The sequence below is a fragment of the Mustela nigripes genome, chromosome 18, assembly GCF_022355385.1.
Source record: "Mustela nigripes isolate SB6536 chromosome 18, MUSNIG.SB6536, whole genome shotgun sequence".
NCBI classification, from domain to species: domain Eukaryota; kingdom Metazoa; phylum Chordata; class Mammalia; order Carnivora; family Mustelidae; genus Mustela; species Mustela nigripes.
Window position 1 is genome coordinate 35,021,807 of NC_081574.1, and position 25,802 is coordinate 35,047,608.

At 36.5% G+C, this 25,802-nt stretch overlaps 1 protein-coding gene across 1 annotated transcript in view; it reads left to right on the forward strand.

Moving 5' to 3' along the window:
* Nucleotides 1-25,802, forward strand: part of LOC132006447 (A disintegrin and metallopeptidase domain 3-like) — an 82,468-nt gene that overhangs the window by 16,664 nt on the left and 40,002 nt on the right. The window contains exons 5-6 of the mRNA XM_059384217.1: nucleotides 18,684-18,760; nucleotides 19,236-19,413. Of these exons, the coding sequence (XP_059240200.1) occupies nucleotides 18,684-18,760; nucleotides 19,236-19,413 (255 nt within the window). The remainder of the gene's footprint in view (nucleotides 1-18,683; nucleotides 18,761-19,235; nucleotides 19,414-25,802) is intronic.

Sequence of the window (25,802 nt, forward strand, 5' to 3'; positions counted from 1 at the left end):
TTTTGGTTACCATGGTGCTTATGTGAAATATCGTATGGCTATAATAGTTTATTACAAGCTGACAAAAACTTCAACCACATACAAAAATCTGCAATTTTATTACTCTCCCTCACATTCATTTTGTGTTTTTGATGTCACAACTTATATCATTTCATATTGTGTATCTTCTAACATTTTAGTTATGCTTATTTTTAATATTTTTGTCTTAACTTTTACACCTGAATTAAAGTGATTTACACACTATCATCATAATAATTTAGTATTCAGCATTTTCTATATATTTACCTTTACCAGTGGTTTTGATTCTTATATGCTTATGTTGCTGCTCAGCACCCTTTTCTTTCAACTTGAAGAACTCCTATTCATTTTCTTGTAATGCAGATATAGTAGTGAGATTACCTCAGTTTTGGCTAGGAAAGTCTTCATCCCTCCATTTTTTAAAAGACCTAATTTTTACCTCCCAAAAAACAAAGAGCCCAGGACATGATGGACTCCCTGGGGAATTCTACCAAACTTTCAAAGAGAAATAATACCTATTCTCCTGAAGCTGTTTCAGAAAATTGAAGGAGAAGGAAAATTTCCAGACTCTTATTATGAAGCCAGCATTACCCGGATCCCTAAACCAGGCAAAAATCCCACTAAAGAGGAGAATTTCAGGCTAATATCCCTGATGAATATGGATGCTAAGATGCTCAACAAGATCCTTCCTAATAGGATCCAACAGTACATTAAAAAGATTATCCACCATGACCAGGTGGGATTTATCCATGGGATACAAGGGTGGTTCAACATTTGCAAATCAATGTGATAGAACAGATCAAGAAGAGAATAGAGAAGAACCACATGATCCTTGCAGTTGATGCAGAAAAAGCATTTGACAAGATATGGCATCTGTTCTTGATTAAAATGTTTCAAAGTATAGGGATAGAGGGAACATTCCTCAACTTCATAAAACCTCTCTGTGAAAAACCCACAGCAAATATCATCCTCAGTGGGGAAGAGCTCATACCCTTCCCTCTGAGATCAGGAACACGACAAGGATGCCCACTCTCACCACTCTTGTTCAACATAGTATTTGAAGTCCTAGCAACAGCAATCAGACAACAAAGAGAAATAAAATGTATTCAGATTGACAATGAAGAAGTCAGACTCTCTTTCTTTGCAGATGACATGATAATTTATGTGGAAAACCAAAAAGACTCCACCCACAAACTACTAAAACTCATTCAGGAATTCAGTAATGTGGTAGGATACAAAATCAATGCACAGAAATCAGTTGCTTTCTTATACACTAACAATGAAAATATAGAGAGGGTAATGTGAGAATTGATTCCATTTACTATAGCACCAAGAACCATAAGATATCTGGGAATAAACCTAACCAAAGAGGTAAAGGATCTGTACCCAGGGAACTATAGAACCCCCATGAAAGAAATTGAAGAAGACACAAAAAGATGGAATACCATTCCATGCTCTTGGATCAGAAGAATAAACATTGTTACAATGTCTATACTGCCTAGAGCAATCTATACTTTCAATGCCATTCCAATCAAAATTCCATGGGCATTTTTCAAAGAGGTGGAGCAAACAATCTTAAAATTTGTATGGAATCAGAAGAGACTCCAAATTGCTAAGGAAATATTGAAAAAGAAAAACAAATCTGAGGGTATCACGTTGCCTGGTTTCTAGCTTTACTACAAAGCTGTGATCACCAAGACAGCATGGTACTGGCACAAAACAGACACATAGACCAGTGGAACAGAGTAGAGAGCCCAGATATGGACCCTCAACTCTATGGTCAAATAATCTTCGACAAAGCAGGAAAAAATACCCAGTGGAAAAAAGACAGTCTCTCCAGTAATTGGTGCAGGGAAAATTGGACAGCTATGTGTAGAAGAATGAAACTCGACCATTCTCTTATACTATACACAAAGATAAACTCGAAATGGGTAAAAGACCTCAATGTGAGGCAGGAATCCATCAGAATCGTAGAGGAGAACATAGGCAGTAACCTCTTCAACATCAGCCACAGCAAATTCTTTCAAGATATGTCTCCAAAGGCAAAGGAAACAAAAGATAAAATGAATTTTGGGGACTTCATCAAGATCAAAAGCTTCTGCACAGCAAACGAAACAGTCAACAAAACAAAGAGGCAGCCCACAGAATGGGAGAAGATACTCCCAAATGACACTACAGACAAAGGGCTTATATCCAAGATCTATAAAAAACTCCTCAAACTCAACACACACAAAACAGATAAACAGGTCAAAAAATGGGCAGAGGATATAAACAGACACTTCTCCAAAGAAGATATACAAATGGCTAACAGACACATGAAAAAATGTTCATCATCATCAGCCATCAGGGAGATTCAAATCAAAACCACATTGAGATACCACCTTAAACCAGTTAGAATGACCAAAATCACCAAGACAGTAAACAACAGTATTGGAGAGGTTGTGGAGAAAGGGGAACCCTCTTACATTGTTGGTGGGAATGCAACTTGGTGCAGCAACTTTGGGAAACAGTTTGGAGATTCCTTAAGAAATTAAAGATAGGGGCGCCTGGGTGGCTCAGTGGTTTAAGCCTCTGCCTTCAGCTCAGGTCATGATCTCAGGGTCCTGGGATCGAGCCCCACATCGGGCTCTCTGCTCGGCAGGGAGCCTGCTTCCCCCTCTCTCTCTGCCTGCCTCTCTGCCTACTTGTGATCTCTCTCTGACTATCAAATAAATAAATAAAAATCTAAAAAAAAAAAAAGAAATTAAAGATAGAGCTTCCCTATGGCCCTGCAATTGCACTGGTGGGTATTTGTCCCAAAGATACAAATGGAGTGACAAGAAGGTCTGTCTGTACCCCAATGTTCATAGCAGCAATGGCCACAGTTGACAAACTGTGACAAGAAACAAGATTCCCTTCAATGGATGAATGGATAAAGAAGATATGGTCCATATATACTATGGAGTATTATGCCTCCATCAGAAACTTTTGTATCAACATGGATGGGACTGGAACAGATTATGCTGAGTGAAATAAGTCAAGCAGAGAGAGTCAATTATCATATGATTTCACTTATTTGTGGAGTACAAGGAATTACATGGAGGACATGGGGAGATGGAAAGAAGTAAGTTGGAGGGGGAGTCAAACTATGAGAGACTGTGGACTCTGAGAAACAAATTGAGGGTTTCAGAGACGAGGAGGTGTGGGAGGTTGGGTGAGCCTGGTAGTGGGTATTAAGGAGGGCACATATTGCATGGAGCAAGGGGTGTAGTACGTAAACAATGAATTCTGGAACACTGAAAAGAAATAAAAAAAATAAAAATTAAGAAAAATAAAAGGCCTAATTTTTCTTTTTTATGAACAGTTTTGGGTTGACAGCAAAATTAAGAGGAAGGTACAGACATTTTTTAAATATCCCCTGAACCCACATGTTCATAGCCTCTGCTGTTAGTGACATCCCCAGCCACAGTGGTATATTTATTACAATTAGCTGAATGATCATGTCACAATTACCAGGAGTCCACAGTTTAAATTATGGTTTAACTTTGGTTTTGTACATTTCATGGGTTTGTGCAAATATATGACATGTGTCACCATTGTAACATCATACAGAGTAATTTCACTGCCATCAACATCCTCTGTGCTCCACCTATTCAACCTTCTGTCCTCCCCTCACCTTGAGAACTACTCATCTTTTTACTGTCTCCATAGTTTTGCCTTTTCCAGAATCTCATGTAGTTAGAATCATACCATAAAAAGCCTTTCAGATTGGCTTCTTTCACATGATAGTTTGCATTTAAGATTCCTCCGTATATTATCAGATTTTTTTTCTCGTTCTGTGAAAAATGGCAGTGAATTAGGGGTTTCACTGGATTTGTAGATTGTTTTAGATAACATGGACACTTAATAATATTAATTTTTCCAGTCTGTGAATGCAGGATGTCTTACTATTGTGTCTTCATCAATTTCTTTCATCATTGTATTATAACGTTTATATGTCTTTTCACCTCTCTTGTTAAATTTATTCTTTTATTCTTTTGGCTGCTGTTAAATGGGATTTCTTTTCTAATTTCTCAGATACTTACTGTATAGAATCACAACTGATCTTTATATGTTTATTTTGTTTCCTAAAACATTACAGATTTTACTGATTTTTCTTTTTTAACCTGTTGCTGTGATTGCTTATATTACTTCATTTTTGAATGTTGGACCAGCTTTGAGATAAATCCAAGTTAGTTGTGATTTATAATTCTTTTTATTCATTGTTGGATTTGATGTGCTAATTTTGTCAAAGATTTGTGCATATATATTCATGAGAGATATTGCTCTGAACTTTTCTTCTAATATTTTGGTCTTATTTTGGTATTCAGATAATTCTGTCCCCAGAGAATAGGTTAGGACATATTTCCTCTGGGTCTATACTCTGAAGGAGTGTGTAAAGAATTGGTATAATTTCTCCCTTAAATGTTGGGAAGAGGGGCGCCTGGGTGGCTCAGTGGGTTGGGCCGCTGCCTTCGGCTCGGGTCATGATCTCAGGGTCCTGGTATCGAGTCCCGCATCGGGCTCTCTGCTCGGCAGGGAGCCTGCTTCCCTCTCTCTCTCTCTGCCTGCCTCTCCGTCTACTTGTGATTTCTCTCAGTCAAATAAATAAATAAAATCTTTAAAAAAAAAATAAATGTTGGGAAGAATTCTACAATGAACCCATCTAATCATTGTGCTTTCTATTTTGGAAGATTATTAATTTTTTTTTGATTTCTCTAATAAATATAGACCCATTCAGATTGTATATTTCTTTTTTAAAAGATTTTATTTATTTATTTGACAGAGAGAAAGAGAGAGAGGGAAGGAGGACACATAGGGAAAGTGAGAGGGAGAAGCAGACTCCCTGCTGAGCAGAGAGCTTGATGTAGGACTTGATCCCAGGACCCTGAAATCATGACCTGAGCCAAAGGCGGAAGCTTAACTGACTGACCCATCCAGTCACCCCACATTGTGTATTTCATCTTGTATGAAGGATGACAAATTGGACCATTTCTTTTTTTTTTTTTTAAGATTTTATCTATTTATTTGACTGACAGAGATCACAAGTAGGCAGAGAGAGAGGAGGAAGCAGGCTCCCTGTGGAGCAGAGACCCTGATGTGGGGCTTGATCCCAAGACCCTGGGATACTGACCTGAGCCGAAGGCAGAGGCTTTAACCCATTGAGCCACCCAGGCATCCCAAATTGGTCCATTTCATCTACATTTTCAAATCTGTGGGTGTGGAGTTGTTCATCATATTCTTTTATTGTCTTTTTAATATTTATGGGAACTGTAGTTATGCCAACTTTTTAATTCTGATATTAGTAATTAGTGTTCTTATTTTTACTTAGTTTCCTGGTTAAAGACATGTTGATTTTATTGATATTTTCAAAGAACCAGCTTTTGGTTTCATTCATTTTCCTATTTTCAGTGTCATTGGTTTCTATACTAATTCTTAGAATTCTTTTTTTTTTTAAATTTTTTATAAACATATATTTTCATCCCCAGGGTACAGGTACAGGTACAGGTTTACACACTTCACAGCACTCACCAAAGCACATACCCTCCCCAATGTCCATAACCCCACCCCCCTTCTCCCAACCCCCCTACCCCCAGGAACCCTCAGTTTGTTTTGTGAGATTAAGAGTCACTTATGGCTTGTCTCCCTCCCAATCCCATCTTGTTTCATTGATTCTTCTCCTACCCACTTAAGCCCCCATGTTGCATCACTACTTCCTCATATCAGGGAGATCATATGATAGTTGTCTTTCTCCGCTTGACTTATTTCGCTAAGCATGATACGCTCTAGTTCCATCCATGGTCACAAATGGCAAGATTTCATTTCTTTTGATGGCTGCATAGTATTCCATTGTGTATATATACCACTTCTTCTTGATCCATTCATCTGTTGATGAACATCTAGGTTCTTTCCATAGTTTGGCTTTTGTGGACATTGCTGCTATAAACATTCGGGTGCATGTGCCTCTTTGGATCACCACGTTTGTATCTTTAGGGTAAATACCCAGTAGTGCAATTGCTGGGTCATAGGACAGTTCTATTTTCAACATTTTGAGGAACCTCCATGCTGTTTTCCAGAGTCGCTGCACCAGCTTGCATTCCCAGCAACAGTGTAGGAGGGTTCCCCTTTCTCCGCATCCTCGCCAGCATCTGTCATTTCCTGACTTGTTGATTTTAGCCATTCTGACTGGTGTGAGGTGATATCTCATTGTGGTTTTGATTTGTATTTCCCTGATGCCAAGTGATATGGAGTACTTTTTCATGTGTCTGTTGGCCATCTGGATGTCTTCTTTGCAGAAATGTCTGTTCATGTCCTCTGCCCATTTCTTGATTGGATTATTTGTTCTTTGGGTGTTGAGTTTGCTAAGTTCTTTAGAGATTCTGGACACTAGTCCTTTATCTGATATGTCGTTTGCAAATATCTTCTCCCATTCTGTCAGTTGTCTTTTGATTTTGTTAACTGTTTCCTTTGCTGTACCAAAGCTTTTGATCTTAATGAAATCCCAATAGTTCATTTATGCCCTTGCTTCCCTTGCCTTTGGCGATGTTCCTAGAAAGATGTTGCTGCGGCTGAGGTCGAAGAGGTTGCTGCCTGTGTTCTCCTCAAGGATTTTGATGGATTCCTTTCTCACATTGAGGTCCTACATCCATTTTGAGTCTATTTTCATGTGTGGTGTAAGGAACACCATTTATTGAAGAGGCTTTCTTTTTTCCATTGGACATTCTTTCCTGCTTTGTCAAAAATTAGTTGACCATAGAGTTGAGGGTCTATTTCTGGGCTCTATTTTCTGTTCCATTGATCTATGTGTCTGTTTTTGTGCCAGTACCATGCTGTCTTGATGATGACAGCTTTGTAATAGAGCTTAAAGTCCGGAATTGTGATGCCACCAACTTTGGCTTTCTTTTTCAATATCCCTTTGGCTATTCGAGGTCTTTTCTGGTTCCATATAATTTTAGAATTATTTGTTCCATTTCTTTGAAAAAGATGGATGGTACTTTGATAGGAATTGCATTAAATGTGTAGATTGTTTAGGTAGCATATACATTTTCACATTATTTTTTCTTCCAATCCAGGAGCATGGAACATTTTTCCATTTCTTTGTGTCTTCCTCAATTTCTTTCATGAGTACTTTATAGTTTTCTGAGTATATATTCTGTGCCTCTTTGGTTAGGTTTATTCCTAGGTATCTTATGGTTTGAGTTGCAATTGTAAATGGGATTGATTCCTTAATTTCTCTTTCTTCTGTCTTGTTGTTGGTGTAGAGAAATGCAACTGATTTCTGTGCATTGATTTTATATCCTGACACTTTACTGAATTCCTGTACAAGTTCTAGCAGTTTTGGAGTGGAGTCTTTTGGGTTTTCCACATATAGTATCATATCATCTGCGAAGAGTGATAGTTTGACTTCTTCTTTGGAGATTTGGATGCCTTTAATTTCCTTTTGTTGTCTGATTGCTGAGGCTAGGACTTCTAGTACTATGTTGAATAGCAGTGGTGATAATGGACATCCCTGCCGTGTTCCTGACCTTAGCGGAAAAGCTTTCAGTTTTTCTCCATTGAGAATGATATTTGCAGTCGGTTTTTCATAGATGGCTTTGATGATATTGAGGTATGTGCCCTCTGTCCCTACACTTTGAAGAGTTTTGATCAGGAAGGGATGTTGTACTTTGTCAAATGCTTTTTCAGCATCTATTGAGAGTATCATATGGTTCTTGTTCTTTCTTTTATTGATGTGTTGTATCACATTGATTTGCAGATATTGAACCAACCTTGCAGCCCTGGAATAAATCCCACTTGGTCGTGGTGAATAATCCTTTTAATGTACTGTTGAATCCTTTTGGCTAGTATTTTGGTGATAATTTTCGCATCTGTGTTCATCAAGGATATTGGTCTGTAGCTCTCTTTTTTGATGGGATCCTTGTCTAGTTTTGGGATCAAGGTGATGCTGGCCTCATAAAATGAGTTTGGAAGTTTTCCTTCCATTTCTATTTTTTGGAACAGTTTCAGGAGAATAGGAATTAGTTCTTCTTTAAATGTTTTGTAGAATTCCCCCGGGAAGCCGTCTGGCCCTGGGCTTTTGTTTGTTGGGAGATTTTTAATGACTGTATCAATCTCCTTACTCGTTATGGGTCTGTTCAGACTTTCTATTTCTTCCTGGTTCAGTTGTGGTAGTTTATATGTTTCTAGGAATGCATCCATTTCTTCCAGATTGTCAAATTTGTTGGCATAGAGTTGCTTATACTATGTTCTTATAATAGTTTGTATTTCTTTGGTGTTATATGTGATCTCTCCTCTTTCATTCATGATTTTATTTATTTGGGTCCTTTCTCTTTTCTTTTTGATACGTCTGGCCAGGGCTTATCAATTTTATTAATTCTTTCAAATAACCAGCTCCTAGTTTCGTTGATTTGTTCTATTGTTTTTTTGGTTTCTATTTCATTGATTTCTGCTCTGATCTTTATGATTTCTCTTCTCCTGCTGAGCTTAGGGTTTCTTTCTTGTTCTTTCTCCAGCTCCTTTAGTTGTAGGGTTAGGTTGTGTAGCTGAGACCTCTCTTGTTTCTTGAGAAAGGCTTGTACTGCTATATATTTTCCTCTCAGGACTGCCTTTGTTGTGTCCCACAGATTTTGAACCATTGTATTTTCATTATCATTTGCTTCCATGATTTTTTTCAATTCTTCTTTAATTTCCCAGTTGACCCATTCATTCTTTAGAAGGATGGTGTTTAGTCTCCATATATTTGGGTCCTTTCCAAACTTCCTCTTGTGGTTGAGTTCTAGCTTCCGCGCATTGTGTTCTGAAAATATGCAGGGAATGATCCCGATCTTTTGATACCGGTTGAGTCCTGATTTAGGACCAAGGATGTGATCTATTCTGGAGAATGTTCCCTGTGCACTAGAGAAGAATGTGAATTCTGTTGCTTTGGGATGAAATGTTCTGAATATATTTGTGATGTCCATCTGATCCAGTGTGTCGTTTAAGGCCTTTATTTCCTTGCTGATCTTTTGCTTGGATGATCTGTCCATTTCAGTGAGGGGAGTGTTAAAGTCCCTACTATTATTGTATTATTGTTGATGTGTTTCTTTATTTTTTTATTAATTGGTTTATATAGTTGGCTGCTCCGACGTTGGGGGCATACACATTTAACATTGCTAGATCTTCATGTTGGACAGACCCTTTGAGTATGATATAGTGTCCTTCCTCATCTCTTATTATAGTCTTTGGCTTAAAATCTAATTGATTTGATATAAGGATTGCCACTTCTGCTTTCTTTTGATGTCCATTAGCATGGTAAATTCTTTTCCACCCCCTCACTTTAAATCTGGAGCTGTCTTCGGGCTTAAAATGAGTTTCTTGGAGGCAACATATAGATGGGTTTTGTTTTTTTTTATCCATTCTGATACTCTGTGTCTTTTGATTGGGGCATTTAGCCCATTACCATTCAGAGTAACTATTGAGAGATATGAATTTAGTGCCATTGTATTGCCTGTAAGGTGACTGTTAGTGTATATTGTCTCTGTTCCTTACTGATGTACCAGTTGTAGGCTCTCTCTTTGCTTAGAGGACCCCTTTAAATATTTCCTGTAGAGCTGGTTTGGTGTTGGCAAATTTTTCAGTTTTTGTTTGTCCTGGAAGCTTTTAATCTCTCCTTCTATTTTCAATGATAGCCTAGCGGATATAGTATTCTTGGCTGCATGTTTTTCTCGTTTAGTGCTCTGAAAATATCATGCCAGCTCTTTCTGGCCTGCCAGGTCTCTGTGGATAAGTCAGCTGCCAATCTAATATTTTTACCATTGTATGTTACAGACTTCTTTTCCCGGGCTGCTTTCAGGATTTTCTCTTTGCCACTGAGACTTGTAAATTTTACTGTTAGGTGACAGGTTGTGGGCCTATTCTTATTGATTTTGAGGGGCGTTCTCTGAACCTCCTGAATTTTGATGCTCGTTCCCTTTGCCATATTAGGGAAATTCTCCCCAATAATTCTCTCCAGTATACCTTCTGCTCCCCTCTCTCTTTCTTCTTCTTCTGGAATCCCAATTATTCTAATGTTGTTTCATCTTATGGTGTCACTTATCTCTCGAATTCTCCCCTCGTGGTCCAGTAGCTGTTTGTCCCTCTTTTGCTCAGCTTCTTTATTCTCTGTCATTTGGTCTTCTATATCACTAATTCTTTCTTCTGCCTCATTTATCCTAGCATTGAGAGCCTCCATTTTTGATTGCACCTCATTAATAGCTTTTTTGATTTCAACTTGGTTAGATTTTAGTTCTTTTATTTGTCTAGAAAGGGCTTTTATATCTCCCGAGAGGGTTTCTCTAATATCTTCCATGCCTTTTTCGAGCCCGGCTAGAGCCTTGAGAATTGTCATTCTGAACTCTAGATCTGACATATTACCAATGTCTGTATTGATTAGGTCCCTAGCCTTCGATACTGCCTCTTGTTCTTTTTTTTGTGGTGTATTTTTCCTCCTTGTCATTTGTCCAGATAAGAGTATATGAAGGAGCAAGTAAAATACTAAAAGGGTGGCAACATCCCCAGGATAATATGCTTTAACCAAATCAGAAGAGATCCCAAATCGTGAGGGGGGGCAAAGGGGATAAAAAGACTTTCAAAAAGAAAGAAAGAAAAAAAAAGAAAAGAATTAAAAAAAGAAAACAAATAAAGATAAAAATATAAAAAAGAAAAAATATATGTATTAGATAAACTAGTTTAAAAACATAAAAAATGGTTAAAAGTTAAAAAAATTTTTAGCGGAAGAAGAGAAAAAAATTAAAAAGAAAATAATTAAATTAACTGCAACACTAAATAAATCACAGGGAGAAAGCTGTGAGTTCCATGCTTTGCTTTCTCCTCCTCTGGAGTTCTGCTGCTCTCCTTGGTATTGAAACCGCACTCCTTGGTAGGTGAACTTGGTCTCGGCTGGATTTCTTGTTGATCTTCTGGGTGAGCGGCCTGGTGTTGTGATTCTCAAGTGTCTTTGCCCCAGGCATAATTGCACCGCCCTTACCAGGGGCCGGGCTGAGTAATCCGCTCGGATTTTCTTTCAGGAGCTTTTGTTTCCTGAGCACTTTCCGTAGAGTTCCGGAAGACGGGAATACAAATGGTGGCCTCCTGGTCTCCGGCCCTGAGGAGCCGAGAGCCCGGGGCCTCACTCCTCAGTGCGCCCTCAGAGAACAGCGCCCAGTATCTCCCGTCTGCCTGACCTCCGGGGGTGCTCCGAGCTCACCGAGCCTGCGACTGGTTCAAGGTAAGCCCGAGCTGTTAGCTTACTGTCGGCTCTCTCTCTGTAACTGGCTTTCCCGTTCCAATACCCGCAAGCTCTGCGACACTCAGACACTCCTGATCCTTCTGTGACCCTGCAAGACCTGAGGCCACGCTGACCCCGCATGGGCTTCGCCCCGGTTTAGCCTCTGGAGTGATGTCCCTCAGCGGAGCAGACTTTTAAAAGTCCCGATTTTGTGCTCCGTTGCTCCGCCGCTTGCCGGGAGCCAGGCCCCTCTCCCTGGGGTCTATCTTCCCGTCGCTTTGGATTCACTTCTCCGCCAGTCCTACCTTTCAGAAAGTGGTTGTTTTTCTGTTTCCAGAATTTCTGTTCTTCTCTTCTATCTGCCGATGGATTTGCAGGTGTTTGCAATATTTAGATAAGCTATCTAGCTGATCTCCTGCTAGCTGAAGTAGTCTCAGCCTGCTACTTCTCCGCCATCTTGACTCTTCTCTAATTCTTAGAATTCTTTTTCTTCAGTTTACTTTGTATTTAATTTACTCTTCTTTTTTTAGTTATGTAAGGTGGAGACTTAGATTGTTGATTTTAGGTATTTCTTCTTTTTTAATATATTAATTAAATGCTATAAACCTCCCCCTAAGCACTATTTTTGCTGCATCTCTCAAATTTTGAAAAGCTTTATTTTATTTCCATTAGTTAAAAATATTTTAAAATTTCTTTTGAGATTTCTTTTTTGATCTATATTTCCTTTAGAAGCATGTCTTTTATCTCATGTGTTTGAGATTTTCCAGCTATCTTCTTGTTATTGATTTATAGTTTAATTCCACAGTGGTCTGAGGGCATACATTGTATGACTTCTATTCTTTGAAGTTTGTTAAGGGTTTTTTTATGACTCAGAATGTCTGTCTTGGCGAATGTTCCATATGGACTTGAGAAAAATGTGTATTCTGCTATTGGTGGATGAGGTAGTCTGTAGCTGTCAGTTATATCCAGTTGATTGATGATGTTGCTGAGTTCAACTGTGTCCACTTTAAAGTAACTTTACAGCATATCATAGGTAGTGTGAGCCCTTTGCAATAAAAAGTAATCCTAGTTTTTCCCTTCCATCCCTTCTATCATTGCTGCTTATATATAAGCAAATATATATGTCCCTTCTATCATTGCTGCTTATATATAAGCAAATATATATATATGTGAAATATGATATATAACTTCATATATATATAAATATATGAGTACATATAAGCATATATAAATATATATAAATATATAAATACATATAAATATGTAATACAATTTCACACTTATATGTGAAATATGTAATATAAAATGTATATCTTTTACATATGGTATCTGCATAAGCATATGTAGTTAAATACATTGTTGCTATTATTTGAACAATATTATATCAGCTAAACATAAGAAAAATAAAAGTTTTATGTTTCTGTCATATTCCTTATGGAGATTCAAGTTTCTCACCTATATCATTTTCCTTTTCTATACAGAATTTTTAAAAAATTTTTCTTGCAAACAAATCTATTAGCAAAAAATTCCCTCAATTTTTGTCTCATAAAATCTTTACTTCCCTTTTGAAGGATAATTTTGCAGGGTATAGAATTCTAGGTTGATATTTTTTTTTCCCCTCCCCTCTCAGTGCTTTAAATATTTCCGTCTGGTCCCTTCTTGTACACATGATTTATGAAGAGAAATCTTACGATTCTTAACTATTGTTCCTCTTTAGGCAAGGTTTCCCCACCTCTGGCTTCTTTTAGGATTTTTTTTTTTTTTTTCTTTGATTTTCTATAATTTGAAAATGATATGCCAAGATATATTTTTTTTTTTTTTTTTTCATTTATTCTGTTTTGTGTTCTATGAGCTTTCTGTGTGTGATTTGGTGTCTGACATTAATTTGGGGAAATTGTCAGGATTACTGTAACAGATATTTCATTCCTTTCTCTTTTTCTCCTCTTTCTGATATTCCAGTCATGTGTATGCTACATCTTTTGTAATGTTCCATATATATTCTTCTTTTTTGTTCTGTCCATGTTTTCTTGCTTTTTAGATCTTAAATTTCTGTTGATATATCCTCAAGTTCAGATATTTTTTCCCCAGCCACTTCTATCTACCAGACCATCAAAGGCACTCTTCATTTCTGTTATAGTTTTTTTTTTTTTAATTTAATCTCTAGCATTTGTTTTGGGTTCTTTCTCAGCATTTCTATCTCTATGATTACATTACGCATCTGTTCTTGCATGGCGTCTAATGTATCCATTAGAGCCTTTAGCATAACAGTAATTGTTGTTTTAAGTTCTCAATCTGATAATTCCAACATTCTTGCCATGTCTAATTTTGATGCTAGCTCTATCTTTCCAAATTGTGCTTTTTTCCTTTGGGATTTTTTGGATAGCTGGACATGATGTACCAGGCAAAAGGAACTGCTATAAATATGCTTTCCATAATGTAGTGGTGAGGTATGGTGAGAGAGGATATGTTCTGCAATCCTATGATTAAGCCTCAAATTTTTACTTGGCCAGTGCCTCTGGACTACGCATAACACAAGACTTTCTAAGTTTTTTTTTTTTTTTCCTTCCTCTCTGGGTGGGACAGAATGGCCTGAGTGGGCTGGATTTGGGTATTTCCCTTCCCCATGTCGGTTATGCTTTGATAATTTTCCAGCAAGTTAGTCTTTATTTAAATGATACCACTGAAATCAGTCCTTGTTAAGGACAGAATGCTTTGATGTATTTCAAAATGGTCCCTTTTTTCATCCCCTTACTGAAAGCATGAGGGATTTTTCTCTGATACTTACTAGGGCATGTTGGTCAAACTTCTGGATGTAAATGTTACAAAACTCTGGGGACCTTGTTAGGGGTTCTCTGAAATTTTTATTTCTCAGGGTTGTCCACACTGATTGCCTAGTATTTCTTCAATAACTGTGAGGATTAAATACCCTAGCACAATTTCCAGCAGCATTTCTTACTACTTCTGCTTCAGTAAACTGTAACTCCCTGTGTTCTCCTGCCCACCTCCCCAGTCTTGGGGTTTGTGGTTTGCTCTGTGTCCTCATGCCATTCCAGAGCTAAGAAATGTTGTTGATTTTTCAGTCTGTTAATTTTTTTACCTATAGGTAGCATGGAGTGGTAGCTTCCAAGTTCCTTGTATATGTAACTATAAACCAGTCTCTTCATGTCTTAGTTTTGTAGGACATAATATTTTTTGTTGACTTTTTTTTCTCTCTGTCAGCACTTTGACTATATTATCTCACTTCCTTCAGGCTTTCCAGCTCTCTGCTGAAAAATCTATGGAAATTCTTAAGGCTGTTCCATCATATGTGACAAATCAATTCCTCCTGATGCTCTCAAAATTCTCTATTTACATTTGACTTAACAATTTGATTATGTTATATCTGAATGTGGATTTCTTTAGATCCATTTTATTTGGTGTTTTGAGCTCTTAGAAATGGATATCCAGGGACGCCTGGATGGCTCAGTTGGTTAAGCAGCTGCCTTTGGCTCAGGTCATGATCCCAGTATCCTGGGATCGAGTCCCACATCGGGCTCCTTGCTCAGCAGGGAGCCTGCTTCTCCCTCTGCCTCTGCCTGCCATTCTGTCTGCCTGTGCTTGCTCTCTCCCCCTCTCTCTTTCTGATAAATAAATAAAATAAAAAAAGAAAGAAAGAAATGGATATCCATTTCCTCATATAGGTTTGGGGAGCTTTAGTCATTATTTATTTCAACATGCTGCTTTTTAAATTGAGATATATTAACATGTAATATTGTATAACTTTAAGGTGTACAGTGTGTTGATTTGATGCATTCATATGTTGCAATATGATTACCACTTTAGTATTAGCTAACACCTCTATTATGTCATAGAGTTATTTATTCCTTTCTTTCTCCTTCCTTTCCTTCTGAGACTTCCATAATGTGGATAGTTTTCCTGGTAGTGTTCCAAGTCTTTTAATCTTTTTTTCACTTTTTCAGTCTCTTCTCTTTTTGCTACTCAGACTTGTCGAGTTCAGTTATTTTTTCTTATGCTTGATCTTGTCTGCTGTTGAAACTTTTTAGTATTTTATAGTACTATAAAAGTACTATAAATATACTATTTATACTATTTTTCTCTTTTTGAAATTCTCACTTAGTTGTGCATTGTTTTCTTGACCTCAGTGAGTATCTTTATGAAAGTTCTTTTTTTATTGAGGTATAATTGACATTAACTTTATATTCATTTCATATGTTCAATATGATTCAATATTTGTATATATTGTGAAATGATCACAGTCTAGTTAGCATCCCTCATCATACAGTTACTGAATTTTAAGATATATTCTCTTAGCAACTTTCAAATATGCAATGCAGTATTATTAACTGTAGTTGCTGTGTTGTATATTACATCCCATTACTTATTATTATTTTATAGTTAGAAGTTTGTGAGAGCTATTTTTAATTCTTCAGACAGTAAATCATTTAAGTTTATTTCAATAAGTTCACTTTCTGGAGATTTATCTTGTTTCTTTGTTTAAAACATCTTTTCTTGATTCTTCATTTTACTTGACTCACTGTTTTGTTGTTGGCTCATAGTCAAAGCAGTCAGTTCTCCCAGTCTTCACCAACTGGCCTTGTGCAGAAATGGATTCCCCAGATCATCCTTGCCATTGATTTTGGGGGCTTCTACTAACTTTTTATCTTTTCAGGGAGAAGCAGATACCTATGTTCTTTTTCCTGCTTTCTCTGTGGTAGATAGGAGGGAGGATCAATAATATCTACCATTCCAAGCTGCTGCCTCTGGTCTCTTTCAGGCAATTAGATTCTGCCAGATCTATCAGTGCTCCAGGGTTCACGAGACAAATGCTAATTCTATGGGCAGTTTTGGAGGCACTACATGCATGGATCAACTTTTTCCTTTTCCAGTGACAAGCAGAAAGTTAGGGTTTTTCATTCACTTACTCCATGCCGAGTTGTGGGGGTTGCAAATCAATGATTTGTACTAGACCAAATCAATACCTCTATTTTACTTGGGTGGCTAAGACTGTGCTGAACTTATCAGGACTCAGGTGATAGACTGGTGATACAGATACTAGTTTTCGGGTAGCCCTCTCAGAACAGTTGGGGCAATTGACATATCAACCAACACCTTTCATTCTCTGGTCAAGCTGGCAAACTGGGAGTCTGGGAGTCTATTTGTGATTATATGGCAGTTCTCTGGGCAGTGTCCCTGATGAAAAGTACACCAAATCTTCTTACTGGCTTTGGTGAGCTTGATTTTGCATTCTCCTAGGGTGTGCTTTTCAAGTAATTTATGATTAATCATGAAAGGAATTTGTTCATGAATTATTGCTGAGTTGGTAAATTAGTTCCATGATGGAGGGCCCAGGGCTTCTTACTCCATTCTTCCTGACCAGAAATTCAGTCTTTCTTTCTTTCTCCTTTTTTTTTTCTTTTAAAAGATTTTTATTTATTTGAGAAAGGGAGAGAGAGAGAGCACATGAGCTGGGTGGGGAAGTGGCAGTGGGAGAGGGTGAAGCAGACTTCCCGTACTGCTAGCCTGATCCCAGGACCCTGAGATCATGACCTGAACTGGCTGAATGAGCCACCCAGGCAACCCTTAGCCTTTGTTTCCTTAAGTACTTTTCAAATCCACATTCTTTGTTATCTTTCTTGGATTCTGATACATATTTTATATCTGGTATTGTTCCATAGTTTATTGAGGTTCTATGTCTTTTATTAGCTCATTTTTCTCTGTTTTATATATTGAGTAAATTCTACTTATCTGACCTCAAGTTCACTGATTCTATCGCTTGTCATCTCCAGTCTACTTTTGAGCCCATCCAGAGGTTTGTTTTATGTATATATATGTTTTCTAGTTCTAATACTTTGTTTTTCATGGCTTTTATTTCCATTCTGTCATTTATTTCAAGATTATAATTGTTCATTGAAGCAGTTTTCCATGGCTGCTTTAAAATCTTTCTCTGATAGTTCCAGCATGTGGCTTATCTCAATATTGGCATCAGTTGGTTGTCTTTTCTCATTTTTATTATGATTTTTTTTGTTCTTGGTATAGTTGGTGATATTTACTTGTACCCTTGGTGTTTAAATCTTCTGTTTTTGAAGCAGCCACCCAGTTTAAGTTTAGTGTGGCGTGTTGTTCCAATGACAATGTAGCTTTCTTATAACTTTCTTTTTTTAAGATTTCATTTATTTATTTTACAGGTCACAAGTAGGCAGAGAGGCAGGAAGAGAGAGAGGAAGGGAAGCAGGCTCCCTGCTGAGCAGAGAGCCCGATGCAGGGCTTGATCCCATGAGCCTGAGATCATGACCTGAACCGAAGGCAGAGGCCTAAGCCACTGAGCCACCCAGGTTCACCCCTCTTTATAACTTTAAATGTTACTCTGTTTAGCTTTGTTCTTCTGGCTCTACTGGACTTCTGCTGTTGCAGCCTGTGGTGGTAAGAGATATTTGGGCCACCTTGTCCTGCTAGGTGGAGTCAGATGATGAAGGATCAGTGAGATGGACAACATTTCTTCTGGCTGTACTCTAGCCACTGGATGTCAGTGTGCCTTTCACTCTATTTTTGCTAGTTTCCTTTCAGTAAGGAAATTTACTATCTGGAGCTGATGGAAATAATATGTATCACAGCTAGTATTGTATAATATTAACATAGAAACAAATTCATAGGAAAGAATGTGATGAAGCTAAAGTTTTCATAGGGCAGCATTAGTAAAGGAACAGGGCTGACTGTAAATATCACTAGACTTCTAAGAGAAAGGAATATTTACTGAAAAAGATTATTAGGGGAGAACCTGAGAATATTAATGCTGTGAAAAAAAGTCCATGGGGAAGAGAGCTTGAACTAAGGTTGATCAACTTGGTGAGATACTAAAGAGAAAAAAAATGAAGAAATTTCAGTTAAGATACTTTTGGGTAACTTGAAAAAAAAAAAAAACAAGTGAAATGTTAACATTTGAAGTCAAATTAATGCTGTGAATTAAATCAATTTAGTAGTTACAAACTGCACATTTAAGAAATGTGGCTGAGAGAGAAAAGATACAGATAAGGAAGTTGTTTGTCAAATATTTAAAATTAAAGCAGGGGGAAGGATAGGAGTTATGACTATTCTTAGGCAAATATGTTTAAGAGGAAGAGATTATAGGTAATGGAATATCTGGTAGATAATTATGGTAATGGTAATGGTTAAATCTAAATGCTTGATGATATATAAGAAATAAGGATAAATCAAATAGTTTATTTACAAATCATTCATGTACTTTTTGTGATGAGCACCAGGTGTTGAATGGAAGTGTTGAATGACTGTGTTGTGCACCTGAAGCTAATATTATACTGTGTGCTTAACTAACAGGAATTTAAATAAAAACTTAAAAAAAAAACCCAAATAACTCATGAGTGTATCTTTGTATACTCCTGTTTAGGGCCATTGTCTTTATCAAGGATATGCTGCAGAGGTTCCAAAATCAGTTGTGACACTTAGCACCTGTTCTGGACTCAGGTAATAGTATGTTCTAGAGATATACATGATCGAAAATCTTGTGTGACTCTTTAATTTTTAGAAACATCTTGAAGGATAGAGCAAAGACAAAGAAAATAGAGACTTTGTGTTTCTTCTCATATACTTTCCTTTTCTCCTCCTCACTTTATCATTTTCTTATTCTCTTTATCTCCATCCTAGGTTGGCAGTCATAAAACTTATGCAGGAAAATCTTCCACTAGTATGAAGAATATTCACATGTCTTAGCCACACTAGCACCACAATGACTTCTAAATCCCATAATAGAGAGAAGAAGCTATAAAATTGTGTTTCAAAGTTTACCCAAGTAAGAAGAAATGATTCTTAGATATTAGGCCACAAAGACCACTGTTAAATTCCTGTAAAATGTTTTTTATTTAATGTTGATTTACATTTCTCAGCAGGTAGTCTATATTAATTACCTTTTAATTTCTTTTTTATATGTTTATATACCTAGGGGATTATTGCTGTTGCAGAATGTCAGTTATGGCATTGAGCCATTGGAATCTGCCGCCGCATATGAGCATATGCTTTATCAAATAAAGAATAATGAAATTAATTTTTCCCCTGTACAAGAAAATTATCCTATGACTGAACAGGTAGATCAGTCCTACAGGATTCTTGTGAAATCGGAAGTAAGTAACCACTTCTTTGTTATCTTCACTTGTATTATCTTCAATAAATATATTCACATTGGAATTGTTACATTTGGAAAACAAATTTAAATGATATTGATTATATTAAAAACTTCTGTTGCAATATATTTATTTTAAATATATTTTTATGTTTAGTAATATGGTATACAGAAAATATAATAGATATAAACACATAATTAAAAAATAAAAATTCTCACATTTTCCTAATTGCAAGTATGTTGATGCTCATAGACATATTTACACTGTTTTTGAATTAACATTCTACTATTATAACGTTACACAAGTTCTTGTGGCTAAAACTTGGGCTAGTAATGTAACTTTTCTGTATGTGATTTTCTTATTTCTAAAAAAAAATAATACCTAATATACAGTTATTTCAAAGATTAACTACATTTATAAATGGAAATTTCTTAGCATAGTATGTAGACAAATAAAAAAGTGATCAGTAAAAAACAGTTATCATTTGCTTACCATATCTTCTAATGTAGTGGAACAAAGTAATTGGAAGTCATTATGGAAAGTTTGGGTACAAAACAAAATGTAATAATGAAGTAAATAGAGACAAAAACTTCAGAGCCAGAGAGGAACACAGGGATGTCATTGCAGGAATGGAGATAAGTCAGTATTTGTCAATTTTATATCTTTCATGAAGTAACTTGAAAATTGCTTTTCATCCTGAATTTGATAAGCTTAGATCTATAGGTTTAGTTAAGCATGTAAACACATACTTCTCAAGGACATGAATAAAGTGAATGCTTATCTTCAATATATCAGATTTTTAAAAAGAACAGAAAAAAATAACAAAGACTTATATTTTAGGCATATTTTTACATTCATGAAATTAAACACAAAGAAACTTATAAACAAAGTGAACATTATATTCAGAGTTGAAAAGGAGAACAGAAACCAAACAAAATACAATAAAGGGCTTATCTACTGAAAGCATATTAAACACATGCATTTATCCCTCTTGTCCTTTTAAAAACCCACTAAATGAAAGGGGATTTTTAAAATAACATAAACATACAAACAGAACAAGAGAGGAGAAAAACAGTGGACATTAAATATCAGATAGTTGATTTAGCCCCCCCCAAAAGCAGAATCCTAAACTGATAATGTTAGGAGTTAGTTGGACAATTAGGTAGTCAGAGCCAGGGTCCCCAACAAGAAAACAGGGAGCCAGGACAGCTAAAGCAAAACTGGACTACCAACCTGTTTTATAGTTTAGACAAGTCTGCAATAGTATCCCTTTTTACACTTCTGTAAAAGTGACTTTTGCAAGATATCCTGAGATGCAAAAATTGACTATAAAACATTTGTCACTATCACAAGCTGAGGCAGTGAAGACATAAGTCTCCAGATGTCAGCCCAAAAAGACCATCAGCATGTAAACATTAATCCGATAGGTAGAGAGGTGCATGATAGAAACCCTGATTGGCATGACTTAGCAGCCAAAATTTATGGAGTTTTGGCTGCATAAGGGCGCACACTCTGTTTACTTAAAGTAGTTCTTTCTGCAAGAGAGCTTATAAGAATCCCTTGATTTGAATGCCAAAATGGCAACCCTTTTGGGTCCCCTCCCTCTTTGGAAGCTTTGTACTATCGCTCAGTAAACTTTGCTTTGCTCCCCACCACTCTTTGGTCTACCTCTTCATTCTTTGAAGTGGTGTGACCAAGAATCCCAGGCACCAAAGGAAAAGAAATCATGAAATAGGAATTGGAATGGGCTATGGGAAACTTGACATGTACTGCAGTACTATTCAAGTGTTTCTAAATTGCAATAGGATGGGGTTTTAAAGGTGGACTTAAGATAATTGGTTGAAATAAGTTGTGTATTTAGCAATCCTCTTTTCCTGTGCTAATGAATTGTTTCTGTTGTAGACTGAGGGTCATTGAAGGCTGTTTTCTTTGGGGAGTCTGTGAAATGGGGCCACCAGTAACAGATGTGCTATTGTATTTCACAATAGAAGGGGAATACCGTATTGAAACTAGTGTGTTTAATTTAAACTTGGCATGTTGGATCCTGGGAACCAGCCTTACACATTCTAAGAAGTGTATTGAAAGACCCCTCTTCAGGAATGAATTAAACCAGCTGAAAGAATAAAAACTGTTCATGTTGACAGCCTTTTCCCAATCAACAACCCAGACACATTGTTTTCTCTGAAGATAATAGCCTGTAAATCCATATGTGGTCATAGAGATGTTGAAATAAGCTGTTAAAATATTCAGTTGCTAATATGAAGGGGCACTAGACATATGATGAAACAATTTAATATGGAAGATAGAGACATATTCTTTGAGGTGCCAAAGAATACAGAGGGTGAAGAAAACAAAATGGCAATATCCTCTGAGGAGTTAGAGAAAATATTTCATCCACAAATTTAACAATAAGGTGCTATTTAAAAAATAACACTCAACAGATAAGTAATAGTTCTAGAAATTTAAAAGTATGATAATAAAAATGAAAAAAAAAGGAAGTTCAGAAGGTAAAATTCCAGAAATCACACAAAAAGTAAAATACAATGAAAAATGATGGAAGTTTAAGAGATAAGGAATTTAAATAAGAGTTAGGTAATACAATAGGGGTTCTCAGTATGAGTAAACAGGAAATTGAATTGAATAAATCACAAAATCATACAAGAAAAATTCCCAGGATTATTTAAGGTGAGTTTCTGAATGGATATTTTAAAAATCTGGTTTCTTATTTATGGTCAAGATGCAGAATAGCACGGAATTTCCCAGCAGCAATACTGGAATTTGAAAGGCAATACCACAATTACTTAAAGTAAGGCAAAGTAATTTCCGGTCTATAATTCTATACAAAGCCAGAACTACATAACTGAGATTTTTAAGTTTTTATAATCTCTTTTCTTCCTAATGTAAAATGTTCTTGCCCCCAAATAAAAAAAAAATAATTGAACAGGAAAAAAAGAGACTTTACTTTCATCCTGATTGAAGATAGTATCCAGATGCAATCACAACCAGATTCCCAAACAATAGTTGCTTGACCAACAAAATCTGGTGAACTTTCAACCAAATGAAAAATGGAAGAACTGTATAAGCAGCTGTCCTCAATCTGTATTTTTTATGAGAATCTCTATTAGGTCAAATCCCATCAGATGTTGAAGCAAACAATTTCAGCTGTCTGTGACTTAACAGCTTTATGTCTTGCTCATGAAAATACCAAAGTGGATGAAACTCTCCTTCCTGGATCTGACTTGGGGACTGTAAGAGTCCCCTACTAGATTATTTGAATTTAGTTAGAATAAGAGGAAAAAGTGTGTGCATCCCCTTCTCGATACAGTTGAGCCTGGATAGGTGTCTCACTGACATCTCTTGTCTTGGAGAAGGGAAAAAACATTCTCAGATAATTGACCATTTCTTACAATAAAACAGAAGTGTAATAAAAGTCACTAATCCCCCTTCATTGTTCAAGAATGATTTGACTTGAACTATATATATTCTAAAATAATAGTAATTAGGAAAGAATAAATATGGAGTATATGAAATACAAATGTAAAATGTAAGAAGATTACAAAATCCAAAGTGAATGAAAAACTTGTATATATTCACATACTACCTCATAGTTGCCTTATATTATAAATAGAGCTTTACATATATCCTGTCTTTCCAGTTTTTTTTTTTTTTAAATAATTCTAAAAGTATGTTTGTCCTCCTTTTCAGATTAGGAAACAGATTTAGGAAATTTAAATTATTATCCAGGGGTGCCTGGGTGGCTCAGTTGATAAGGTGTCTGCCTTCAGCTTGGGTCATGATCCCAAGGTCCAGGGATTGAGCCCCACATTGGACTACCTGCTCATTGGGGAGTCTGCTTCTTCCTCTCCCTCTGCCTGCTGGTCTTCCTGCTGTGCTGCTTCTCTTCTCTCTCTCTCTCTGTTAAATGAATGGATAAAATCTTTAAAACAAAGAAATAAATATCTTGGGAAATTCTCTGTTAAGGTATAACATTCGTACTCATGCCCAAGGGGCACCTGGGTGGTTCAGTGGGTTAAGCCTCTGCCTTCAGCTCAAGTCATTATCTCAGGGTCTTGGGATAGAGCCCCCTGTTGGGCTCTCAGCTCAGCAGAGAGACTGTGTCCCCTCTCTCTTCGTACTTGTGATTTCTCTCTGTCAAATAAGTAGATAAAATCTTAAAAACAACAACACCAACAACAAACTCAAGCCCAGGTAATATGATCCCAGGAGATATGTTCTGTAGCAGTCCAATGGTCTGCCTTTATGTGGTCTGATAAAAGATCCTTGGAAGAGCTCAGGAAATAAATGTAGGGGAAAAATGAAATCATTTTAAAAATAAAAGCCATTGATAAGATGCCTAATGAATAATAGAATAGACACTTTGGTAAACCCCAATATGTGATACTATAGTCAGATTTGAGAATAGAGAGCAATTATATAAGAAAACAGTGGTAGAGAAAAACCCAAGAATGTGTGATGGTGAATTTTATGTGTCAGCTTGGCTGGGACATATTGCTCAGATGATCAAATTTTGTGGGTGTTTCTGTGAGGCTGTCTTTGAACAAGATTAACATCTAAATCAATGGACTTTGAATAAAACAGAAATGTTATCCAATTAGTTGATGTCCTAAATAGGATGAAAGGATGGACCTTCCCACAGAGTTGTCCAGCCAACAGCCTTTAGACTGGAAGTGCAGCATAAGCTCTCTCTGGGTTTCCAGCCTACTGGCCCACTCTGCAGGTTTTGGACTTGCCAGCCTCTATAATTATGTGAGCCAATTCCTTATAATAAATCTATAACAAATTATAATAAATGTTCTATTTTTCTGGGGAATTCTGACTAATGGAGTATGAAAAGATTGCTGAGAGAAATTTAAGATAATTAAAATTGCCATTCATGAACAAAATAGTACCCAAAATATTCCAGATTATTAAAAAATAAAACTTTTGAAGAAAAGTGTCCTGAATTTGAAAATTTTCTCAAGAAACCCTGGTAAAAACTGGCAACACCAAGATATAATGTGGTTAATATGCTGGATTTCATAACTAATGAATAATTCTATAGGAATCTTGGCATCAAGTAAAGTCAGCCTCAAAAGTGGAAAAACTCAGACTGGCTTTAGTCTTTGCCAAAATGAAGTGCTTATAAGATAGTCAAGAATGTCTGTCTAGAAGATGTAGAAAATTGCTTCTTTAGGGGATATATAATATTGTTACCTTTTTTTTTCTTTTTTTTTTTTTAACCTAGTCCAGTTGCCATTATGGTATAAAAACATTCTTTCCTTTTTAAGAATTCTGACTATGAGGTTTTGAGACATTATTACTTAATCAGTACAAGAAAAGAGGAATTAAATAAAATAGCTCAACATGTTTATGTAGAAAACCATAAGACCTAATCAGTAGTACCAGAAATTTCATTTGACAAAATTCAATACCCATTTGTGATAAAAACTAGGAATAAGAAACTTCTTTGAACTAATTAAGAACATCTATGAATATTTGCAGCTAACATAATGAATATAAATGACTGAATGTTTTGCCCTTGTTATGGACTGAATGTTGTGTTCCCCTAATTCATATGTTAAAACTCTAACCTCCAGTAGAATAGCATAGGGAGGTCTTTGAAAAAATAATTAGGGTTAAATTAGGTCATTTGTGAACATAGGGCCCTCATAATGGAATTAATGCTTTTACTAAAAAAAGGAAAAGACACAGATCTCTCTCTCTCTCTGCTTTGTTGTGTGAGTATACCAAAGGAAGATAGCCATTTGCAATCTAGGCAGAGTGCTCTCACCAGACACCACATCTGCTGATGCCTTCATCTTGAACTTCCCAGCCTCCAGAACTATGAGAAATAAGTGTTTGTTATTTAAACCACTTAGTCTCTGGTATATTTGTTATAGCCTGAACTGACTAAAACAGACCCTAAATTAGGAATGATTCAAGGCTCTCTGCCCTCACTATTTCCAGTCAATGTTTTACTAGAGTCTATGGATAATAGAATAGGAAAAAGAATAATAATAAATGGCATACATTTTTTTTTAAAGTTTTGCTTTTTTTTAAAAAAAATATTTTATATATTTATTTGACAGACAGAGATCACAAGTAGGCAGAGAGGCAGGCAAAGAGAGAGGAGGAAGCAGGCTCCCCGCTGAGCAGAGAGCCTGATGCGGGGCTCAATCTCAGGACCCTGGGATCATGACCTGAGCCGATGGCAGAGGCTTTAAACCACTAAGCCACGCAGGCACTCCTGGCATACATTTTTTATTTTATTTTTTTTTTATTTATTTTTTTTTTAAAGATTTTATTTATTTTATTTGACAGACAGAGATTACAAGCAGGCAGAGAGGCAGGCAGAGAGAGAGAGAGAGAGAGAGGAGGAAGCAGGCTCC